The sequence below is a fragment of the Cololabis saira genome, chromosome 18, assembly GCF_033807715.1.
Source record: "Cololabis saira isolate AMF1-May2022 chromosome 18, fColSai1.1, whole genome shotgun sequence".
Lineage (NCBI taxonomy): Eukaryota > Metazoa > Chordata > Actinopteri > Beloniformes > Belonidae > Cololabis > Cololabis saira.
Window position 1 is genome coordinate 31,651,774 of NC_084604.1, and position 24,063 is coordinate 31,675,836.

Consider the following 24,063-nt stretch of genomic DNA (forward strand, 5'->3'; position numbering starts at 1 on the left):
CTTCATCACGATAGTTTTAATCCTGGAACCCTCCTCCTATATAATAATAATAATAATAATAATAATAATAATAATAATAATAATAATAATAATAATAATAATCATAATCATAATAATAATAATCATAATCATAATAATAATTATTATTATTATTATTATTATTATTATTATTATTATTATTATTATTATTATTATTATTATTATTATTATTATTATTATTATTATTATTATTATGTTGCTTTGACACATTTCTGGGAAGACTGGTGAAGGACTAACCTGTCTCCATTTATGGGCATTTAGTCAAACTGTGGATTGACAGATGCCTAAATACTTTGAAATTAAACCTGCAAAGTCATTAACAAAACACACACACACACGGAACAATATAATGGACACTAATTGATTTATAAATGCTCTCAAATTAATGGGAATAATATGATGTAATAGTTGATAATTAACACTGATAGTGATCGTGTGACTTCTTTGATGCTGAGTTTCCTCGTGGGATGGAGAGGCACGCATGCACGCTCGCATCCCAGTGATGCTCTTTCACTTCAGTTCATTTGAATAATGACATGTAGACACACACATTAGTAAAACCCAAAGAATGACCCCAGGCACTTCTCACAGGAGACATGCAGCCACTTAACGCTCACGCATAGACCTCCAGGGGATAATTTTGCGCCACATTACAAGTCTAATAGTTTAAGTCCCAGCCGTGCTCGACGGGCCTCCATCTGAGAGTCAAATGGAAATTTTGGGGGAAACAGTTGGAGGAAGAGACGAGTGTATTCATGCTCTTTAGAGATATTAATACTCCAAAACCTTTATGCTGGAAATGTGATACTTCCAGCATAAATAAAGGATTTTTATCAACAAAAAACAATTATTACACATAATCAAAAGTTAATAACACCTACATCACTGCATAAAATTCATTTAAGGGATCAGCACATCAGGTGAGCATTGATTCACAAGCAGATTAGATAAACAGCATTTAAAGATGGGTCCTGAGCCGCTCGTGGTACAGTGGTTAAAGCAAGCGGCTCATATACTGAGGCTACAGTCCTCCTGCAGGGGTCGCAGGTTTGAATCCCGGCCTGTGCACCTTTGCTGCATGTCATCCCCATTCTCTCTCTTTACCCCCTTCCCGTCTGCAACTTGAATAAAGGGCCACTAAAGCCACAAAAAAAACTTAAAAAAGATGGGTCCTAACGGGAGAAAAGTTGCAGCTCTGATTTCATCCAGTGCAGAGGTTCTCCATGACAAATGATGCAATGAACTAGTTTTTTCTTTTAAATACCACCTTGCATTTAAAAGATGAGTATTATCTTGTGGAAACTTAAGTGGCAGGGACATAAACTGTGAAAAAGAAAAGTTTTGCTTGTAAAAATCTACAAGAGGAAACTTTATGACTTTATCGGTTCAGGGATCAGATGACTTATGGTCAAGAGTGAAAAACCTACTGTACATGAATAGATTCAACACTACTGAATTAAGAGCTGAAGCCCAGTTTCAGTATGTTTCAGTAAGATCCCAATGATCTCAGACATGTTGCAACAGCTACAGAGGAGTTTTACACCCAGAAAAGTTTGTACCTTGACTAAATAAATACAAAGAAGACTTCAGTGGGACTTTATGTGTGGAAACACATTACTATCATTTAACAAAACAAACTACTCAACTGGGTTCAAGGTGAGACTATTCTGCCCTGAATGGACCCGATCTTGTTATTTTGAAAATAAACTTGTATGTTTGAATGTTTGAGATGTAATATCGCTTCTTATTCTGTCTACGTGATTTCATTTTTGCAGTTTTTTCCTATTTGGCCTCCAAAGCCCGGGTGGGCCCTAAAGGGTGGGTCCTAAACATGGAGGATGCAAGTCAAGGCAGTAGACCTCCCACCAAGAGACCCCCCCCCCCACCCATGCATGTATACAGTATCCCACTGCAACACAATGGGTTACAACTGGCTCCACCCAGTGTCATAGTTTTATAAATAATGGTGCAATGGTTTTATTTAAAGGGGACCTATTATGACATCTAATACCTATTTTAAACAGGACTTGAATGTCTTAAAAACAAGCTTTTGATTGTTTTTGCTAAATCAATTAGAAATTCAGCCTCTAAACCATATCTTTATCTTCCCATTCTCTAACCTCATTCTCTATGCAGGATTCTGAATGGGTGGGGCTATGATAATGAGGCTCTGTGCTGATTGGCTGCCTGAATGACGCGATACACCGCTACGAAAAAATGGCGGAAGCTCCGGCCGGCGGAGTTAGTTGTTGTTGTTCCGGCCAGAGTTAGTTGTGGGCGTGGTTTCACGCATCGGAGGCCAATCTAAGTAAATTGCATTTTGGTTACGTAACGACGGGAGCAGAATCTTATTGGCTCGTAGATCCACATCACACTGGACGGGTCATCCGGGCGGCTGTACAGACACTGCAGAATTTGGTTGCTTTCCTCCTTCTCTGAGTTGGCAGGCTGAGGGGAGACCACTTTATATATGTTAAAGCAAGAGAAAACGTGTTTTTCATAATAGGTCCCCTTTAAAGTCAATATTCACTTTTACTTTGTCCTTAAGCTACTCTGTAATGGGTTTGGAGGCAAGCATGAGATCATTGACCATATGGAAGACCTATTCTTGTCCACGCTTGAACTTTTTGGCCGATGTCTTCAGATGTTGCTTGAATATATCCACGTAACAAGTTAGTCCTTTTTTTCAAACATAACAATTTTTATTAGCTACAACCAAACAGATCAGCTTTAGTCAGATTTCATAACAGGTCTATTTAAAAAATTAAAGGCAGGGTAAGTAATTCTTTGTGATTTATTATCCAGTGCACTTTTTATCATGTTGAGTGAATATCTTCCCACAATTTACTAAGTGCCCATCTTATGATTATAGGCTACTGAAAAAGAGGATTAAAAATAAAAAGCTCCTTTACGCCAAGATATAATCATGTGGGATTCTCCAACTATTTAAAATCCACGGTCAACACAGTGTGTGTAAACATCACACTTTGATGGAAGTAATTAAAAGTTATTTCTCTAATTATTCTGGCATTTTGGAAATCTAAAATAAAGTTGTACAACATAACTGACCTTCAACAATAAAGTTTTCTGGAACTTTACTGTGATACCGTTCATGCAGAAAAAAAGTTGTTTTTTTTACTCTAAACCATATGTAAATGCTTGGCACCACTTGGCCCCATGATAAATAGTTTGTTAATTGTTTTTGTAGCTTACGTAAATTGGTCATTATGGTCACCTGTCACAACAGAATCAGACATATGCTCAAGATGGGGTGTGGACTTTTTCAATAACTGAACAATGGTCCAATTAAATGGTTTGACTGGGCATGTAAACGTGCTGACGAACACTTCTGCTCATCACCCTCATTAATCTTTCACTGTGCCCCCCCCCCAATCACTCACACACACACACACACACACACACACACACACACACACACACACACACACACACACACACACACACACACTACATCTTCATTGCCGTTAATCACCAATAACAATGCCTTATTTGTTGGGGAGGGATGTTTACAAAAGGATCGCCCCCCTGGGCATGTCGGCCCCTCCCCCGACACCGCAGCATGTCAGTGTGCCACCAATTACCAAGCGCAACCTGAATGAGGTCATAACGGGATGGGGTCATTAGCAAAACAAACCCGTCGACCCCACTGGGCAAAAAGGAGGCAAGGAACCAAGGAGGGAGGAAGGTGGAGGGTGACACGCACACGAGCACAGTTACACTTTTAACAGTCAACCTCTGACACTTCACCTCATCCAGGGAGAACGAGGTCAACTTTGTTGCTCTCAGAGAGGTGATCATTTATCGGAAGAGTGTTACTTTGGTCGTACGACAGCGTTTTGGCATCAGGTTACTGTAGATTCTCTGATATAAGCATTTTTTTTAATTTAGTTTCAGTGATGGGGGACAGATGTCTTAACCAACTCGATAAGAAATATCCAATGTAATGCATCACAGCTCCATGACTCGCTCTAATTTTGAATGACTGTCCCTGATGGGCGCTTAAATCAAATCTATCGGGTCGATACGACAATTACGTGGCCTTTTTGGCTTCTTATCTAATACTTTTCTCCCATAAGTCTAAAAGTCCACTTAGATTATACAATATTTTAATAAATGAATTATATAATGTATACAAATACAAATTAGGTCTATTATTTTCACTTTAATTAAGATTCAGATGAATCTATAACAAAAGTAATCTTGAAGGCATCAAATTCAGTACAAGTACTAGTAAATACAGTCCAACTAGGTCCAGCTGGAATAAAATGTAATTTCAGTTCAATCAAGTTTTATATAATCAATTAAGATTAAAATTATTCCAATTAAATTGAATTCATTATATCTGCTCCCACATACTGCCATTCCGTCAAATAATGTTATAAATAAAGAAAACAATACATAGCGATCTTCACTAAGAGTCTATATGCCATCTAAACCAGACTTCTCACCAGCTAAAGGCCGCTGATAAGAGATGCTAACACAAAAACACAACACCAGGTATACCTGGCTGACATAGGAAACCCGTATAGGTCACTGGTACAAAAAGAAAATACTAAGACAAAGCCAATTGCAGCTATGAAGGCATAATCATGCACGGAAAGTAAAGAGTGATAACAAATACACGATGCCTCACAGGCCCCCCGGGGCTAGTTCGTGGTCAGGCAGCCCCTAAACCAGGGGTCGGCAACCCAAATTGTTTTAGAGCCATATTGGACCAAAAACACAAAAAACAAATATGTCTGGAGCCGCAAAAAATTAAAGGTCTTGTATCAGCCTTAGAATGAAGACAACACATGCTGCATGTTTATATATTAGTTAGAACTGGGGGAAGATTTTTTTTACATTATCCACTTCGAGAAAAAAGTCGAAATGTCGAGAAAAAAGTCGAAATTTCGAGAAAAAAAAGTTGAAATGTCAAGATTAATGTTGAAGTACAATTTCGAGAAAAAAGTCAAAATGTCGAGAAAAAAGTCGAAATGTCGAGGAAATAGTCAAAATTTCATGAAAAAAGTCAAGATGTCTTAATTAAAAAGGAAAGGAAAAGGGAAGAAAAAAAGAGAAAAAAAGGAAAAAAAGAGAAAAAAAAAGAAAAGAAAAAAAAGAAGAAAAAGAGGAAAAAAAGGAAGAAAAAAAAGGGAAAAAAAGGAAAAAAAACAAGAAAAAAAACAAGAAAAAAAGGAAAAAAAAAAGGTCAAACATTTTTGAAAAAGCTCCAGGAGCCACTAGGGCAACGCTAAAGAGCTCTGGAGCCGCGGGTTGCTGACAGCTGCCCTAAACTAGGGTATATCAAGAATGGACATGTCTAAATGTAAAGGTAAGGAGGGTGTTCTTTTCCTGAACCCAAACTTGGAGCAGCTTTCACAAGAGGTGAGCCTCATAACTGAAGGCTCAGCATCCCGTTTTACCTTTTCAAACTGTAGAAATCACAAGTACTGTAGGCCTTCAGTCTCAGATTGGTGTGCCCCATCGATGAAGGCTTTGTATGGGAGAGGTCATTCTAAGTTTTAACAAAACCCATTGGAATTTTCGTATTTGTAATTACTTGTATTTTATATGGTAATGGCAGATGATAAATAATTGTTTTATTGCCATATATGTTATAGGACTATTAAAATGAAAGATGCTGATAGATCCTGCTCTGGTGTCCCAAAAAAAAGCCACTAGTTGGATTTACATGACACTTTGTCGATATTTCCATTGAACCATGTTTCTCTGTTTGTGTGTGTATGAGCGTAACTCTGCTAGTTCTCTCCCTGTAACTCCGTATCTCCTCCTGCAAGACTTCTCTTCAAAACAAAAGAAAATAAGATCTTGACTTCGAAGAATATGGAAGAAAAAGTCTTTAGTTTTTTGACAAATTATAGCAACTGCTGCTGTACCGCTGTTGCAAATTTGTCAACAGACAAAGAAGACAGCGGAGGATCATTTAAATGATTTTTCAGAAACAAAGCCCTTGTGTAATGCAGTAAAGGGTAATGATTAAGTGGTGTTGTAGCTACTACATCATATTAATGAGGCCAAAAACAGCTGGAAACTATATTGGGAGGACTTTCGCTTAACTGGCTACGTCACGTCCAGTGATGTCAGAGACGTGCAAATGCGAAGAACACTGTTTCCATTACACAACTACACATCTGAAGAACCACCTTGTGAATGCGTAAAAAGGTTTTTGTGATATCTTGCACTTTTATAAGCATTTCCAGCTTTTTATTTGTGATATTTAGGTTTTGTGCAAATCTAGGAGTGACGGACACACGAGTCCTGTAAAGGAAAGCTCAGGTTGTGTCCAGCCTTGTGGACACTAACGTTAAATCTTTTGTTGTACCAGATGTCAAAAAGGCACCAAACGAAGGACTGTTAATGGTTGACTTAATGCGACATAGGACATCATTTAGAGAACATTTCTGAAGTTTCCTGTCAAACATGAAACCGTTTATTTTGTGCATTTGTCATCATCAGGACTCACTGTCAGGTTGTTGTCTCTCCATGGTTTAAAAGGGGAACAGCTGATCTGTTGTGGGTCACAACATGCGTGGTAAAACACACACACACACACACACACACACACACACAATCACTGAAAAGCCGCCAAGGCCAGTCCAGTGAATTGTGCTGTGAATCCGCCCTGAATGATAATAGAGTCTCAGCAAAAAATTGACAGCTCATTTCTGCCCCTGAACCCAAAAAAAGCAAAAAATATTGAAGATGCTAGAAGCGATTAGTGGTGAGGCTGTCTGGTGTGAGTGTGTCCTTTGTTGTCCAAGGGCATATTTGTGTTTGTGTATCTCCATTGTGATGCGTGTAATCCGCATGCTCCCTAATCCCAGAGCAGGTGGCCAGGCGTTTGGCGGCTGTGGGGGGGGGCGGGGGTGCAGATAGGGCACACTCCCCCCACCCCACACACACACAACACACGCACACGCTCTCATACGCTCGCACACACGATTGCTCCACAGACCCGTGAACACATCAAGGCTCGCTCCCCACACTGTTCTTCACACTCTACCTCAGGGGAGAGGAAGCACATAGAGACACACACCTGCACACCTAATGCCCACAAACACACACACACACGCTACAATCGGAGGCCTGTAAGTGGAGGAAGACATGTAGGGAAGCATCCGCCTGTCTGCAACAGACATGCTCGCCCCCAGGATCTCCCTCGCTGCCCTTGACGGGAGGGCTGAGTTAGGGCGAGGCATCTGTCAGGCGTCCATCCATCCTCCTTTACCGTTTTACCTCCATCTGCACAGAAATAATAAAAAAGGTCGGTGTAGCAGTGAATATGAGGAGACTATGAACATGAGGCTTTGTTTCCTGCAGTGTTTCTGAGCCCCTTCTGTTGAAGAGTCCCACATTTTATTCGCACTGTGAATCGACAAGAATGGAGTTGTGTGTGATTTGTATGTTGTTCTCATGTCTGATTGGCATTACGAGGCCCCTTGACCTTTGACATTTGCCGTAAAGCCAAGAAAACTGGTGCTACGCTGGACTGAAACCTTGGTGGACCAGATGCAAGAACCACTTCATCGCGGCGGGGGCTGTGATTATTATAACCAACTAAAACTATGCAACCGCCATATTCAGACAACCTCTGTGAGCTTAAAACGCATCATACTGGGAAATTATGGATGTTCCCCTACTGATTTAACCACACAATTAAAAATACATCTACTGTACAGCAAACATGCAACTCTAAAAAGACTTACTTTTATCCTGAAAGGTAAATGCTGTCGATGTTGATGGCAGAAAATTGCATGAAGTCAGTTCCGGACTCCAAACAACATTTTTAGGGCCAGGACCAACATCGACACTATAGACCAGTGGTCTTCAACCCTGGTCTTCGAGATCTACTGTCCTGCATGTTTTAGATGCTTATAGATAAATATATATTTTATATGCTATTTTTTTTTTAAAGTTCATGTTTTATCTTTCTGCTCTGTAGCACTTTGAGATTATTAAATATAAAGTGCGTTATAAATAAAATGTTTTATTATTATTATGTTTCCCTGCTTCAGCACACCGGGATACAAGGAGCTGTGTCAACAACAGAACTGTCATAAAGCTTGCTTGCGCACAAAACAGGGCTTGAAAGATGCGCAAGCACCTTCTACGCAAAGGTTGGGATTTAAAAAGAAAAAACTAACCGAAAAATGTGCGTATCTCTACGCCAACCCTGACCCTCCCGTAGGAACTTACTTAAGATATGGGGAACTGGCGACGCAGGCGGTGAGGTGGTGAAATTAAGCCAGATACATGTCATACTCTTAATAATGTCATCACATATCAGACTTATAATATAACAGTGCTGATCGTGTCCCTCTGTGTGTGAAGCACAGCGTCAGTCAGGACTCTGGTGCTGCTTCTGCAGCCGCGGTGCAGGACATGCCGGGAACCTCCTCATCACCCACCGCGACAACTGTAGAGTGACTGAGGACAGAACAAATGAGTGCCGGGCCACTCTACGGAGCCCATAAAGGGAGACAGATTTTTTTAAATATATAATGAGTTTTACGCGCGTGCGTGAAACCTTTACCTGCGCGTAAGCCTAAATTATGGTTCCGCGTTAAAACGACGCAGAGCCTATGCCATAGGGTACGCGGTGACGCGCACCTACGCCGTAGGCTCTGCGTTGGTGTAACGCGGAACCATCAATCAGCCTTGAGCAGCACTGAGGGGAAAGGGGAGGGGGAGCGGGGATTCCGTGCCGTCTTCGCATCGTCTTCGCACAGGGTGTCTTGATGATTTGCAATTACAGCCGTTTTTAAACTGTAAAAAATGGGGGGGGGCAAAAACATGATTTTGAAAAGTGGAGGCGACATGTCCCCCCTGTCCCCAGTGGAAATTGCGCCGTGGCACTCACGGGCAGCAACGGCGTGCTGCCACCCACTCGCTTTATTTTATACTATTTATATACTTTTTCTACTTTTACTGTGACCACCAAATAATGTAATTTTCCTGTCCTCCACCTCATCCACAACATCCCGATCTCAGTCTCTGTGAAATTTAGTGGCATGGTTGCCTGGCTCGACACGTCTCATTCATCCTGACGTGCAGCAGAAACAGGCTGCAGGAAGCCGCTGCGCATGCTCAGCAGGCTCTTTCATATGCAAATACTACTTTGCATTGCCCATTTATGGTATGAAGTGGGCGTGTAGAGGGCGGGATATGAGGCGAATTCACGTGCGCAACCTTCCAGCTGGACTGTGATTTATAAAGGAACATTGCGTGCAAGTGTGCGTGCACACGGTTTTATAAATCAGGGCTTTTGGGTTTACACTTTTAGTATGAATCCTACGCACTCTTTTATAAATGAGGCCCCAGACCTTGATAACAAGCTGATGAGGACCGTTAATTAGAATCAGGTGTGCTGAGGCCGGGAAACATCCAAAACATGCGGGACAGTAGATCTTGAGGACCAGGGTTGGTGACCACTGCTATAGACTGTATATAACAATTGACGAAGCATTAAATCATGTGACCCATTGGTTTCTGAAGACCGGTTCAGAAGCCCATTTTTCTTCAGAGCCATGTTACTCAGCAAGTCGATGGGAACACCCGCACCGCATGTCAATCAAAGTTAGGTTCAGCTGAACCCCGCCGAAATATCTGCAGAGCTGCCGTCAGACATTTACAGTGGCATGTACAGTGTAATATATTGTCTCGAAGGTGAAATCAAAAGTGACGGTTGCCTTTAGCCGATGCCCTGTTACAAAACAGGTGGTTGCTTCACTGAGCGTGGTAGCATGGTAATTATGGATGAAGATGATATAACATAAATCATATTAAAAATACATTTATTGCTTTATATATACTCTCCTGGCGCGGTACAAAGAAACTCACAACCCTCAAAGTTGTTGTGGATGTGAAATCAAACAATTGACACCAAAACAGTTTTTTGAACAAGGCTGTAAATATGTTTATTTCTGCTCTAAAGTTGGACATTTTAACATGGGCGTTAATGGACATTGACTCGCTTTTGGAGCCAGCCTCTATTGGCCGGTCGAGGAACTGCAACAAATCTTTAGATGTTTGCCGCTTGGTCTGCACATATGGAAATTCAATTTCCATTGTTGTCATTCTGAAGGATGTTATGCTCCTTTTACAGTTTTCGTCCTTCTGCTTTTGTGATGTAATAAATGACAGAGTTATGGCTCTCCGGTACTCTCCGGCCAGTGAAAAAGCAATCAAGTTCTGTATAGATCCAGTTTGGAACTGGTTCTGGCACACAGAACAGTAATGGCACTTTTCCACTAGCACCTACTCAGCTCTACTCATCTCAGCTCGGCTCGACTCAATTCGGCCTGGTTTCTTTTGAATGAATGAATAGCCTTTATTGTCACCGGTCTGGCGTCCCAGCACAGTGAGATGACAACCAGTACAACCCATCAGGGCACAGACAAAACAAATAACATAAGACATGAGTTAACTGGTAAGAACAGATCAGAAAGAATAACATTGGGGATGGGGGAGGGAGGAGGGAAAAAAAAGGCATCCTCATAATGTGTATAAATTCAGCTGGTGGGGGGCTGGTGATAAGAGGGAGGGTCGAGGAAGGCGTTGAATTGAGGGAGGTGTGTGTGTTTATCAGTAAGTGTATGTGAGGCGATGAGTCTGTGAACCTTCGCCCAGAGCTGCTCTCAGCCAAATGTCCTTGATGTTATCGGGCGGCTCGGTACAGTTCTGAAAACAGGGATCCACAGGTGTTCGTGGGAGAGGGGGAGGGTTAGTAGTGGGGGCAGAGTCACCTTGTTTACATTCCACCAGGAAGATTGTGACCAGAGCGATGGGCCCAAGACCGCTCTGTCAAGGCCAGATTATAGGATCAACAATTATATTGTAAACAGGCAGCCTCAGTAATTTTCCGTCTGCCTTCAGTCTCTGGTTCATCAATGGCGACTCCAATCAGACGAATTTGTGATCACGTCCCACAAAGCCGAGCTTCCAACTTCTCCAGGGTGTTATCAATCTTGCCAATGAGCTCAAAGACCGCCGCCAGCCTGCGATTCTGTTCGAGAATCGCATCCAGTTTACGGCTCTGCTCCCCCAAAGTAAGAGTCTGAGCGTTGATCGCGTTGCTTGACCCTTCAGCCACGTCCGGCAGCTCTGAAAGAGCCAGAACAGCTGTCGATGACTTACGCGTTTGTCGATATACTAGGAATCCCCCCCCTCCTATCAGGAGGATGATCAAGAGAAATCCTGCTATCATAAATCCAATTATGAAGGCATCTTCAACATCCTCGATAGACAGAATCTGGAGGCACAAAGGCTTGCAATATTTGTAGGAATCCATTGTGTATCCGGAAAAAAATGTCCCATCGGGGCAAGAGGGCTCCCTTACCCCCTGTCTTCTTGTTGCAAAAATTTGGTCAATTGTGATGAGAGACCAGTTAATCAATTCCATGATTGTAGAGTTTCGGAGGAGTGAAAAAGAAGAGACTCTGAAGACGAGACAAACAAAAGCAGTAGCAGGGCAGGCAGATAAGGGAGAGAGCAGAAAAAGCGTCCGCCTTCGTCGAGAGCCGGAAGAAGACAATTCAGCACCTGGAGCAGAAGTAAGAGGGCTGAAGCGAAGCTGCTGTGACGTATTTGATTGTTTGATCTAAACGAAGAAGATAACAACACTAAAAATGTAGAACATCTTTAAGGTCAGTGTTCATCTTTTTTGAGCAGACTACCAGTCTATACATTTAGTTGGGCCAAGGCAAAATGTTGCTGCTCTCTGTAGTTTTGGCTTAATCAAGTGGCTAAGGCTAAATTTTCCATCACAGTAGGGTGATCGCTCTTTTGCAGTAGCTGGTCCTAAACTCTGTAACCCACTGCCTCTTGAGTAACAGTCCCTCGCTGACCGGCCTCAATTTCATTTTAGCTGTAAAGCCCTATGGTCAACAGTGGTTGTTTAAAATTGCTATGGAAATAAAGATTGATTGATTGATTGATTGATTAATCTGGCGACAGTGGGGAGTAAAGAACTTGGTGGCGGTGCTAAAAACCCTCCAGCAGAACCAGATAAGGGAGGATGCTTATCTGCCTCGACTGGCTGATGGTCTGAGATGACAGGAGAGAGAGACAATAATAATGACATATCATACAATAAATATATGTACATCATTAATGAAAGTATCCCTGACTATAAACTGTATCTTAAAGGTAGAGATGATGTCTGGTCTCTGAACACAACCTGCGAGCTGGTTCCACAAGAGAGGAGCCGTATCTGAAGGCTTCACCACCTATTTGGGAGAGTCTCTGAGACGCAAATGAGCCTGCAGTTTGAAAAATGTTCATAAATTAGGGAGCTAGACCCTTACGAGCTTTATATGTGACGAAATAATTTTAAATTCTATCCTGAATTTAATAGAAAGCCAATGAAGGGAATTAAAATTGAAGAAATATGATCTCCCCTGCCACTCTTCATCAGAAATGTTTTAGAGCAACTTCAGGACATCCCACTAACAATAAATTGCAATAGTCCAATCTAGCAAAAGCATGGACTAGTTTTTATGTATCAGTCTGAGATAGGCTTTTCCTCATTTTTACAATATTACGAAGGTGAAATAATACTGTAACGTTCCTGCACCTCATACGGAGACTCCCTCTCTGTGTCAAATGCTTTTAGCTTAAGCTTGTGGATATAAATTTGGCCATTAAATGCATGTAATCTCTTATTAAACCATCTCCTTTCGGCTCATATAAGAAGATTTGGGTTTGTTTTGGGTTTTTTTTTTCCTGCTAATGGTCTGTTCTCAATAAGGCAGAAGTGCTTTGTTGGCCGAATGTCCACTGTTGACATAATCCAGGGTGGTGTGGTCTGGAAATAAATGGATGCTTGGAAAAAAAAAAAAAGGCATTAATTTTTTAATGGCAATTCACTCGGTTACATATGCTACATTTTGTAAAACCTGTAATCCTCTATCTGCTTTATGCCTATGGGTGTATATCAAAAATATGTATGTGTTCACGGAGCAGTCTTTCATCAAATGGCAGTTTTCAGCATTGACAATCATTTCAATCATACGCGGCCAACAATAAAGAATCTTTGCTCCAATCAAATCCATTAATTTTCAGCACTTCTTTTTAAGCTACTATTGAATGTACTAAGATACTATTGGATGAGATTAATGTTAAAACTATGAACCGGATACATTTCTGTGATTTCATAGAATCCTTTAAAGAGATTTTCTTGGCTCTCAAGGCTCAATTACTAAGAAATCAAGTAGCATTTCGAAGGATTTGGCTTTGGGAAAGTCACAATTTCAAACATATCAGTGTGACCGGATACATAAATGTTGCAGATAAATAAAGAGAGTGAAGTTGTTTTAGTTTCAGAGAGTTTTGAAAGGGCGATGCCAGGTGCATCGTCATGCACTGTAAAACTAAAAACCGGCATGTTTGCAAAAAATAAATAAATAAAATAGCATCAATTTGAGAGGGCAAAAAAAGGGCAGTCGTTACAGACTTGGGTTAGTGACCTCTTTCTGCAAGCACATGAGTCTATTTTGAAAGTCATCAGTATTTTGGAGCTCAACGCAACATTAAGTCCCATTAAACCAATGCACGCCATCATTCAGCAAACATGTGCGTGATAGAATTTAGTCTAATCTCATCAAATTGTCTAATCCGCGTGTTGAAATCATCCTATACATTACACAGCTTAACGTGGTCAGAGGGGGTCAGGGGGAGTTAACACTTGCTCGTCACCATTTAACATATTTGTCAACCGCCAGTCTGACGAGAGCACAGAAACGCCATTGTTTCAGTCATTTAAATGAGATTCCATGACTGCTGCCGCTTGCAGATGAATTATGTATGTCTCGCTGTGCTTATATGTGATAGACATTGGCTCCCTGGGAATGTAGGACACATACTTATGCATAACAATAGTCTACAGTTATATTGGCCGATTATCTCCAATATGACACTCTTTACACAAGAAAGTCCACTGTGTTTTGTCATGTGCTCATACAGTATACACCTGCTGGTGTGTAATCATGTGTCAGATGGCCGTTGGGGTATTTATATGCAGGCGCCCTAGTACTTTTACTTTTGTTTGTATACTTAAACAAACAAACATGGTCATATGTCTCTATAGTGCAGAAGACAAGAGCATCACCTACTTAGGATTAACATATATATGTGTGTGTGTGTGTGATTCTGTCTAGACCCGCAAGAGATGCATTAACAGATGCAAAGAAAAGAAAATCTTTTTTTCCTGTAGTTTATTTACTTCTTTATCCTATTTAGGGTAATTGGGAGGCTGACGCGCATCTCGGTTGTCACAGGGCGAAGGGCTGGACACATCCTGGACAGGTACCAGTCCATCACAACCATCACCTGTCCTGCAGGTTAAAAGGTTTTTAGGCAACCCTATTATTGTTGTTTTTATGAACATTTGAATGACCATCCATAATTATTTTTCAATCTCATTATTAAGATACAATTGCTTAAGACACACTACTTCTGTAATGGTTTTTAAAAAACATCTTTAAAAAAGTACGTTGGCTGAATACCATTAAAGTAACAATTAGCAGTCAGTTAGGTTTTTACTAGAGTTTTGATTTCATAACATGTAGAATTCTCGTTTTGTTTTGATCTCATGGATACCATGTTTAATTTTAATCTGTCTTGACTTCTAAACATGTTCTAGTCAATAGTCTAAACCAAGCTTTGATTGTGTGTTATCTTGTACCTAGTGATGATTTTTAGAACAGTGTTCTTGTAACATCTGACATTGTTTTATTTTGATTTTATTTTCAATGTTTTGTGCATGTATATTATTTTCATTGTTTTGTGCATGTACGGAGTAGGATGGGGTTGTGTGCTGGGAGGTGGATGGGTGGGTCGGGATTTTGTAGTAAAGTCACGTAGTAATGTACAAATTTTATATATGTTACATTTATATGTATTTTATGTGTAGACCCCAGGAAGACTAGCTGTTACCATGGGTGACAGCTAATGGGGATCTTAATAAACAACAATACAAGCAGAATAATACAATAATATTAGAGGCTGGCTAATTAATCAGTTGGCTGACTATTGACCATTTTTGAAGAGAAATGACAGCAGGAGCAGGAAAACATCATCACTACGTCTGGGTGGCTATATGGACAAGAATAAAATCACACAATGTGCATAAGAAAATGACTTGGCAAGCAAAAGTCTGCTATCTTTGACTTCTCTCAGAATAACGCATTGGACTCTTTATAAGAAGACTTTCCTTTACAGATGGTTTTAGAAATGTAAAAGATAAAGTCCTGTATTTTATCTTACTGTTAAACGAGTGTAGATGTCTTTGCAACGTTTGCACTGCTGAAGGATATTAAATGACATATGATCGGGTCTGATGGATGGATGGATGGATGGATGGATGGATGGATGGATGGATGGATGGATGGATGGATGGATGGATGGATGGATGGATGGATGGATGGATGGATGGATGGATGGATGGATGGATGGATGGATGGATGGATGGATGGATGGATGGATGGAGGTCTGTCTCCGGCCTACAGCTGATGCGGGGCCTCCTCTCCGTGGCCTGGGAAGGTGAGAACGCAGATCTGGCAGCAAAGGCCGGAGGAAAACCGTGTCTGGGGAGGGCTGAGGACAAACTGTTCTCAGTTCCCGCTTTATTATTAGTCATATTATTGTTTGGCAACCTCAAACACCGTGAGATGGTCGTTGATGCGTGTCTCTGGCCCACACGGTCCTCTTCAGTGTCGCTTGTGCTAGAGTAAAATCAATTGGCGATTTGGTGGTGGGGGTGTAGTCCCAGTCCTGCAGAAGCACCGGTTTAAGCCTGAATTATGGGTCTGCGTTAAATCGACGGCGTAGAGTACGCGGCGACGCACGCCGTGCGGTGTGTGTCGCTGCGTACCCTACGCCGTAGGGTCTGCGTTGATGTGACGCGGAACCATAAATCAATCTTCACTGGTCTTTGCTGACCCATATAGATTTGTTGAAAATTTTAACCGCATACAGTGAAAACGTGACGGCCTGTAATAAATAGTGTTTGAACCCAGGGGTGAAAATCCCGGGGGGGACAGGGGGGACAAGTCCCCCCCATTAGTAAAGCTGTCCCCCCCTAGAATAATTTGAGACAGAATTAATCATTTTGGAACAATGCAGTAGTATTTAGTAGTGATGCAAATGAAAATTTGTGGCCGAAACCGAAATCGAAAATAATAATAAACAGTAAAATCTCATTACACTTAAAACAAGAGTCATCACCAGAAAAATAACTTGTTATTTGACAATTTTCACCTGTTTCAAGTACATTTTCACTTGAAATAATTAGAAAAATCTGCCAGTGCGACAAGATTTATCTTATAAGCAAAACAATCTTGTTCCACTGGCAGATTTTTCTACTTATTTTAAGTGAAAATCTACTTGAAACAGGTGAAAATTGTTGTTTTTTTCCAGTGATTAGTCTTGTTTTAAGTGTAATGAGATTTTTTTTAACTAAAAATGAGACATTTTAACTAGAAATAAGACAAATATTCTTGTTAAGATTTGGGGTTTTTGCAGTGTATTATGTCAGATGTGCTGTATTATTGCCACCTTCCACCTAATACCATTGTTTTGTATTACTCTAAGAAAGGTCTTCTGCCTGTTTGCGAGATAGAGTTGAAAATGTCAAAATGCTGTATTAAAGGAAGGCTAAAACTTGTATTCCTTGTCCCCCCCTGGATTTATTCTCTAAAATGTTACTGTTTATTGTCCCCCCCAACTATGAAACGGGATTTTCGCCCCTGTTTGAACCATTTATACATAAAGTCTTTATAGGGTAATGATTGTAATGAGCACTCTTCGGGTTTCTTGCTGACTTCTGATTGGTTGACGGTGCAACGTGCTGGTAAACTATTTAGTTGACGAGCCTTTAGATTTTCATGGGTTTAAAACTTTGTTAGCGGTTAATGCTTAAGCGCAGACCTATATTTGTTAGTATTAATGCAAAAACAATTTGAAAAAAAAAAAAATCCAGAGGGTTAGGCTATGTGTGTGTGCGCGGGTACATGTGTGTTTGTGTTTAGGCAAGCGCCAATTTATGCGTAATCTTGCTTAAACGCCACATTTAGGATTTTGGATGAAACTCCCTCAAGGAGTTGGTGTCATTTGGCTTTGATTTTTAGTTTTTGAACTTTTCATCTATTTTAAATTGGAACTTCAGGCTCATCTTCGTGGACATGTAGATTTTACTGTCACCACAGGCTGGGAACGATGCACAATAGCCTACTACATAAATTAAACAATAATCCAACTTTATAGCTCGGAAGATATATTCATTTATTGCGTTTTCTCGGGCTGTTTCTTATTATTTCGATTCAATCAATGTTTCTTAAATTAATAGCACGTTTTTAAACTTCAACATTAGTTTATCAGTCATTAAATTAAAGTATAACTCAGTGCACCAATCTGAACCACAAGAACCATTTTGGGGAATGTCTGCTGCTCCTAACAGACAACATAAACCCTTTGGCGTTTAAAGGAAAAACAGAGTCACAAAAAGAGTCTCTTGTCACATCCAGCAATATTTTGAGTTTCGCTTTACTTTAATCCGCGTTTGTCTCCACAGAGATGTCCGGTACTCAACTCCTTCTGTCCTGCAGGACTAATCACACTCACCGCAACAGATGATTGCACCTGATGGATTCTTTTTAGTGTGGATGTTTTTCCTTCATCGTTGACCAGAGGAGGAACGGGGTTTAAAAGTGCAATTTGAGACGGAATATAAGTGTAATATCTGGTGATTTCATGGCTTCAGATTATGTGCTTTTTGATATTCAAGCAGTGGCGTCAATTCAGTGGAAGCTAAGGTATGGCAAGGTTACGAGTCACAGAACTTAACTAGAGTATCAATCAACACGTCCAGCAAGTACTCATCACAGAAGTCTGATATGTAGCTTATCTGTGTGGTCAAGAAAATTGGAACTTTTTCAAATGCAGTCTCGCTCACTGCAAAAACTCAAAATCTTACCAGGAATATTTGTCTTATTTCTAGTTAAAATGTCTCATTTTTAGTAAAAAAAAATCTCATTACACTTAAAACAAGAGTCATCACCAGAAAAATAACTTGTTATTTGACCATTTTCACCTGTTTCAAGTAAATTTTCACTTAAAATAAGTAGAAAAATCTGCCAGTGGGACAAGATTTATCTTCTCATTACAAGCAAAAAAATCTTGTTCCACTGGCAGATTTTTCCACTTATTTTAAGTGAAAATCTACTTGAAACAGGTGAAAATGGTCAAATAAGTTATTTTTCTGGTGATGACTCTTGTTTTAAATGTAATAAAAAAAAATTTTACTAAAAATTTGACATTTTAACTAGAAATAAGACGAATATTCTTGTTAAGATTTTGCGTTTTTGCAGTGTATAATAACTAGTGAAATCGATCATGTTGTTCTGATTTGCATTTGTAGTTATTCTATATGTATTAAGTAATAGAATAATAGGTGTGGCGGCTGCCATACCTTGCCATACCCAATTGACGCCCCTATTCAAGTTGGAAAACCTTTCTAAAGTGATCACACATTTATTTTCCGATGTTATGTTTAATCCCCGAGTTCGTGCACATGGAGCATTGTTTTGTGCACACTCCTCGTGCACCATGAGTCGTTTCAAATGTCTCTTGGGTGAAGTGGCCAGTAATGCGCACAGAACCAAATCCGTCGATAAAAATGTTGGATGACCCGCTTTGTGGGACGGGATTAGCATGTGCTCCTTTGATAATGCGCAATTGTGACAGAAACTCTGCACTTCTTGGCAGCTATGTGACTACAAGCTGGTGAAAAGGAGGAAAATATTTGCCAAAGACGTTTAATATATGTCAAGAAGATTGGTTTAGAAACCATGGCGCATATACAATCTAAACGAATCTGTGGGTCAATATGAAAAAAAGGATTGAAACAGGCGATAAAACAGCAAAAAAAACACAATCAGATGGATTAACACGAGGATCAGGTCAAGTTTCTTTATTGTAGGTGTTTGTGGCTCTTTCACTGCAAATTTCCGCTTAAATGGCTGGTTTAACTTACCCTGCTCTTCCGTATAACTAAATCCTCGTTTTAATTGATCATTTAAACCTCCAGACAGGGACATAAAACTATCAAAATTCACAGCTGACTTGTGGCGCACCATTGCGCGGAGTAAAATTGCATACAGGTATTACAAAGAATCACATTTAAAAAGAAACTATTACATGGGTAAAAATAATAACTGAAAAACACATAACATTTATGCTCATACGGACTGATTGTCTCATAAGTATATATTCTCATAAATTAAATAGTGCATCCTGGTTCCCGTCAGAGCTGCTCTCTCTCACGCTCTTTACAACACACACACTCATGCACATCGCTTTGATCAAAGGGGCTCTTCAGTGTGCTAACAAAATGAAAAAAGAAAGACAAGAGGGAGTCTTTAAGGAGCTTAAAAGAAAAACCTGACCTATCCCTCAAACCCAGTCATGTTAACCCGGGATCTTTCGCTCTCTTGATCTTTTCTCTTTTTTTCTGGTCAAAACATTTGTTCCGTGCCCTTGATCAAAGTTGGCTATAAAAGTCACTCTCAATGTTCAATAAGTAAGCCCGACAAGTGAGACAACCTGCCTCGGCAGTCCTGATCTGCTCGACCCGAGGTAGAAATAAGGGCCAATAATAGTCACAGAAAAGCTTCAACCCTCAGCCCTAAAAATAGGCAGAGAAATGTGTCCTTTTTTTTTTTTTTTTATTTCTCTCCCCTCACAACACTTGAAATTTCCAGGCTTGTTGGTCTTTGTAATCCAAACAGTCCGAGTTGAAGTTGATCTTCCACGAGGAGGCGGTTTGGTCCTTATAGTCCAGGCAGTCGGCGGCTCCGGAGAAGCCCAGTCCCGTGGTTCCGTAGGCCGACGCGGAGAGCGAGGAGGCCGGGCTCAGGTGGCTGGACACCCCGGGGCTCATGGCGGAGCCGGCGGCCGACAGCTGGTGGTGCATGGGGGACAGGTAGGAGCCGCAGTCCATGCCGGGGAAGTAGGAGGACGAGCCCGTGTAGGCCTGGTTGTAGCCCGTGGCCTGGGTGTAGGTCATGGGGTAGGAGCGCTGCATGCAGGAGGAGGAGGAGGAGGAGGAGGTGGAAGACAGCGGCTCGGACAGAGGGGAGATGGATGCGGGGCTCCAGATGGAGACGGGCGCCGCGCTGCCGCTGCTGCTGGAGCTCGCAGCCGGGATGGGGGTGCCGGAGGGCGGCGTGAACTGGCCGCTGGCCCCGCTCTCCGAGCTGGGCTCTCTGACCGGGGAGGCCTTCTTCTTCACCGGCCTGCTCACCGCCTTGTTCTGCGCTCCGCTCTGCGTCTGCTGGGCCTGCTGGCGGTGTTTGGCTCGCCTGTTCTTGAACCACACCTGAAAGGAGAAGAAAAAAAAACTACATTTTAATACATTAGACATGCCATAAAAACTTCATCTGCCTAGGTTTTATTTTATTTGAATAAATAAGCAGAATACTTTAGTTTTAGACAAGTGGGGTCTGATTAAATCTCGCAGGGACTGGACCCCCGGAGTGAACTTTGGTTTACACATGATGTGAAATAATTACAGCATGCCCTAGCAATTCGGACATCACTATGCCAGTCTGATGGTGTGTGTTTTGTTTTGTCTAGTTTTTATTATTTCCGTATTTCTCTTACTCTGCCCCACTACTACTTTTTGTTTTGTTTTGTCTTTTTTTGTTTTCCTTACCGGGGTATTATGTCTGTTTAGTGTGTCCTGCTGAGTTGTGTTCTCCCATTAAAATGTTCAATTTTGGGGAGGGGAAAAAAAAAGTGGTTCTATAAAAGTGCTGAACAGATATACTTGTAATGCTGTCAGAACCTCAATAAAGAGAAGTTTAAAAAAAAAAACTCGCAGGGACGCAGTAAACGATCTTCAGCAGACATAGGTATTGAGACAGAGGTGGAAAAAGTACTGAAAAATTGTAATTGAGTAAAATTATCTTTCCTTTGCTTAAATCCTACTCAAAGTAAAAGTAAAAGTACTCATCTAAAAATGTACTCGAGTAAAAGTAAAGTACTTAATTTAAAATGTAATTTGAGTAAAAGTTACTTTCAGTTATTTAATGCAAAAAAAGGATGAGTCACAAATCAAATCCAGCACAAGTTGTTTTAATTAACTTCGAGGCATATTAAAGTTAAACATCCACACTTGTAAAAGCTCAGCTGAGCTCAGTAACATGATCCTTTTACTTCCGCAGAACAGGACAAAAAGGACAGTCACAACCTGTACTGTAAAGTGCAAACTATTTTCAGTCATATTGTCCAACCGACAACACTAAAACCAGAATCAAAGTATTCAAACACAAAATAAAGTGCCCAATGCCCGCAGGATCCTGCTATTCACAATAAACCAAAATAAAATGCCCACAAGATTTTCACCATAAATTTTGTACTCAGTAACGTGAGGGGGTTCAAATGTAGTGAAGTAAAATACTTGGGTCAAAATGTACTCGAGTAAAAGTAAAAATTACTCAAAAACTAGGCTACTAAAATTACAAATTACTCATAAAAAGTACTCGATTACAGTAACGTGAGTAAATGTAATGTGTTACTTTCCACCCCTGTATTGAGATAAACATGCTTAACGACTTACTTGCACTCTGGATTCGGGCAGGTTGATCTTTAAGGCCACCTCTTCTCTCATGAAGATGTCCGGGTAGCGGGTCTTGTTAAAGAGGTTTTCCAGCACGTCGAGTTGCGCTCGAGTGAAGGTCGTCCTCTCCCTCCTCTGTTTGCGAGGGGTCCCTGAAATAAGAAAGTTTGAGACATTTAATTATGGAATATACATTTATATTACATTTCACACCATCAAAAATATATAATTAGACTATTTTCAGATCTACTGTGAGGGGGTAAATTGATCTATAGGCCCCATAGCTCAACTTACAGAAACTGACAAAAAGTCTTTAGGAATAGTTGCACTCACAATTGTAGACATTACCTTGATATCCCACAGAAGGATGCAGTAAATCCATTCCCGAGGTAGATAAGCTCAGTCCGTTCACCGTGTACGGAGGTTGTTTCAGATAAGACATCATGTTGGCGGCCGGTCGAGTTTAGAAGACAAGTGGTGTGGAAAAGAGCGTTTTAATCCTCCGCTGCGTCTCCGTGCTGTCAGGACGTACACGTCAACCTTAAGCAATGCATACACAAAATGTTTTTCTTTCTCTCTCTTTCTGTCTCTCTCTCTCTCTGGTTTTGTTGGAGAAAGAGTGTTGAGATCTGTGCGTGTCCTCCAATCTTTACGCGCAGCCTTTACGCACAGCGGTGGGTTTAACGAAGTGGGCGTCCTCGAACTCGCAGGGCTCTTAAACCCGACTGGAGACCCCCAGCTGTCCCCGCTGGACTGGAGATGCTCTGTCTGGCTGATCAGCCCCCACCCACCACACACACACACACACACACACACACACACACACACACACACACACACACACACACACACACACACACACACACACACACACACACACACACACACACCCCACCCCCAACCCTTACTAAAAAAAAAAAACGCTCCTCCTCTCGTAGTACCACCAAAAACAAAACATTGCCGTTAAAATGCGCACACTCGCTGGGCCCCTACAGGGCCCTCAATTAGCATATAGCCACAGGTTGGGAGAAGCTAAATAGACAGCTGATTGGGGGCCATTTGCAGAAACAAAGCCCAGTGTTGACCGATAAGTGATGCAGATAACAAAAAGACTTTGGGGGGAAACAAACAAAGGAGGTAAAATAGTGCAAAGTGAGCGCTCATTCAGACGCAGTCCTGTCCTGCATGGTCGTTTCTAAATATCAGGACTATTGTTGCTGCTATTAAAACCATTGTCGCTTCAGATGTATCTGGGTCCAAATGCAGAGGGGAAAGAAACTTTTATTTGAAACATGAAGACGGTCCTCCAGAGTGATGGCTGGTTCTGAACCCCCGCACTCCAACCCCCCCACCCCTTCACTAATGAATTGCTCCCGGTAATTAGATTTGGAAGGTGAGACTATCGAAAAGTGTTGATTAGAGGGGAGTACTTCATCTAAACGAAACAAGGAGATGGCCAATTTATCTTACAAGTCGTCTTAAGGCCCATGTTTTCATTTTATTACGGGTTGGAGACCGGACCACCCCCAAAATAAGGTGTATGAATTTGCTATTATAGCGCAACTACTCAAACAAATAACAAAAAATAAATATATATGTATAAATGAATAAATAAATAAAATAAAATAAACTTTTATCATAACAAAACACACCAGTTAAGGCTTAGATGTATTTTGGGTAGCAAAATCCACAACCTATGTGTCACAGTCTGGATTAAAATGCGCTGTTTTTGGTTAGAGGCTAGCAATATTTTGTTTTTTTATGTAATTGATCAAGCATTTTTTTTTAAAGTCTTGAATTATTGACACATTCTCATTTAATATGAATGAAAATAAAAGAAAATACAATAAATGACTGACACCAATATTGTATTTAGCTCAGAATTTCTTGTAAAACATACTCTATTAAAAATCCCTGTAAAGGTTTAACAGATAAATAATAATAATTTAAGTGCTTTTAACCGTTTTAAAAGTTTCCGTGCAGGTAGGAACCCCGCAGCTCCTGCTTCAGCGGCCGGAACCCTCGTTTTTTTTTTTTTTTTATACAGCCAATAATAACTGCCACTTCCCTGCTTCTCCTCTCAATCTGTCACTTTTTCATTCTCGTTGCTCCACATAAGGTCAATAATAAACACTCCCCCGCTCAGCTGTTAATTATGATGGGGCTGCAAAGAGGGGGCTGTCCCCCCCCAACCTCCCCACAAATTTTCTACTGAGTCGTTTTTCTTTCTGTAAGAAATTAACGAGATAATCCGGACGGCACGCGCTGGCCTGATTACAGGACGCCAGCCACGACTCCGCATTCAGGCCTCCTTCATTTTCTGCGTCACGAAAATAAAACAAAGACTGGCATTGTAGTTATCAGGCCAGCTGACTGCCAGACAA

The 24,063-nt window shown here is 40.9% G+C and overlaps 1 protein-coding gene across 1 annotated transcript; it reads right to left on the reverse strand.

The window, feature by feature from the left end:
• Positions 1-18,912: 18,912 nt before the first annotated feature.
• On the reverse strand, positions 18,913-22,415 carry LOC133418449 (homeobox protein OTX2-like). Its single transcript, XM_061707137.1, has 3 exons — positions 22,028-22,415; positions 21,680-21,831; positions 18,913-20,437 (listed from the first exon to the last, which is right to left on the reverse strand). Exons 1-3 carry the CDS (start codon positions 22,122-22,124, stop codon positions 19,799-19,801), a joined length of 888 nt encoding a protein of 295 aa, XP_061563121.1. The 5' UTR covers positions 22,125-22,415; the 3' UTR covers positions 18,913-19,798.
• Between the last annotated feature and the right edge of the window lie 1,648 nt (positions 22,416-24,063).

What these genes read in the sequence shown, in the direction of transcription:
- LOC133418449 (XM_061707137.1), bottom strand. Translation starts at nt 22,124, where the DNA reads ATGATGTCTTATCTGAAACAACCTCCGTACACGGTGAACGGACTGAGC. An exon ending in TCCTTCTGTGGGATATCAAG is followed by an intron (nt 21,832 to 22,027) that starts GTAATGTCTACA and finishes TTCTTATTTCAG; the next exon opens with GGACCCCTCGCAAACAGAGG. An exon ending in TGCCCGAATCCAGAGTGCAA is followed by an intron (nt 20,438 to 21,679) that starts GTAAGTCGTTAA and finishes TTCTCCTTTCAG; the next exon opens with GTGTGGTTCAAGAACAGGCG.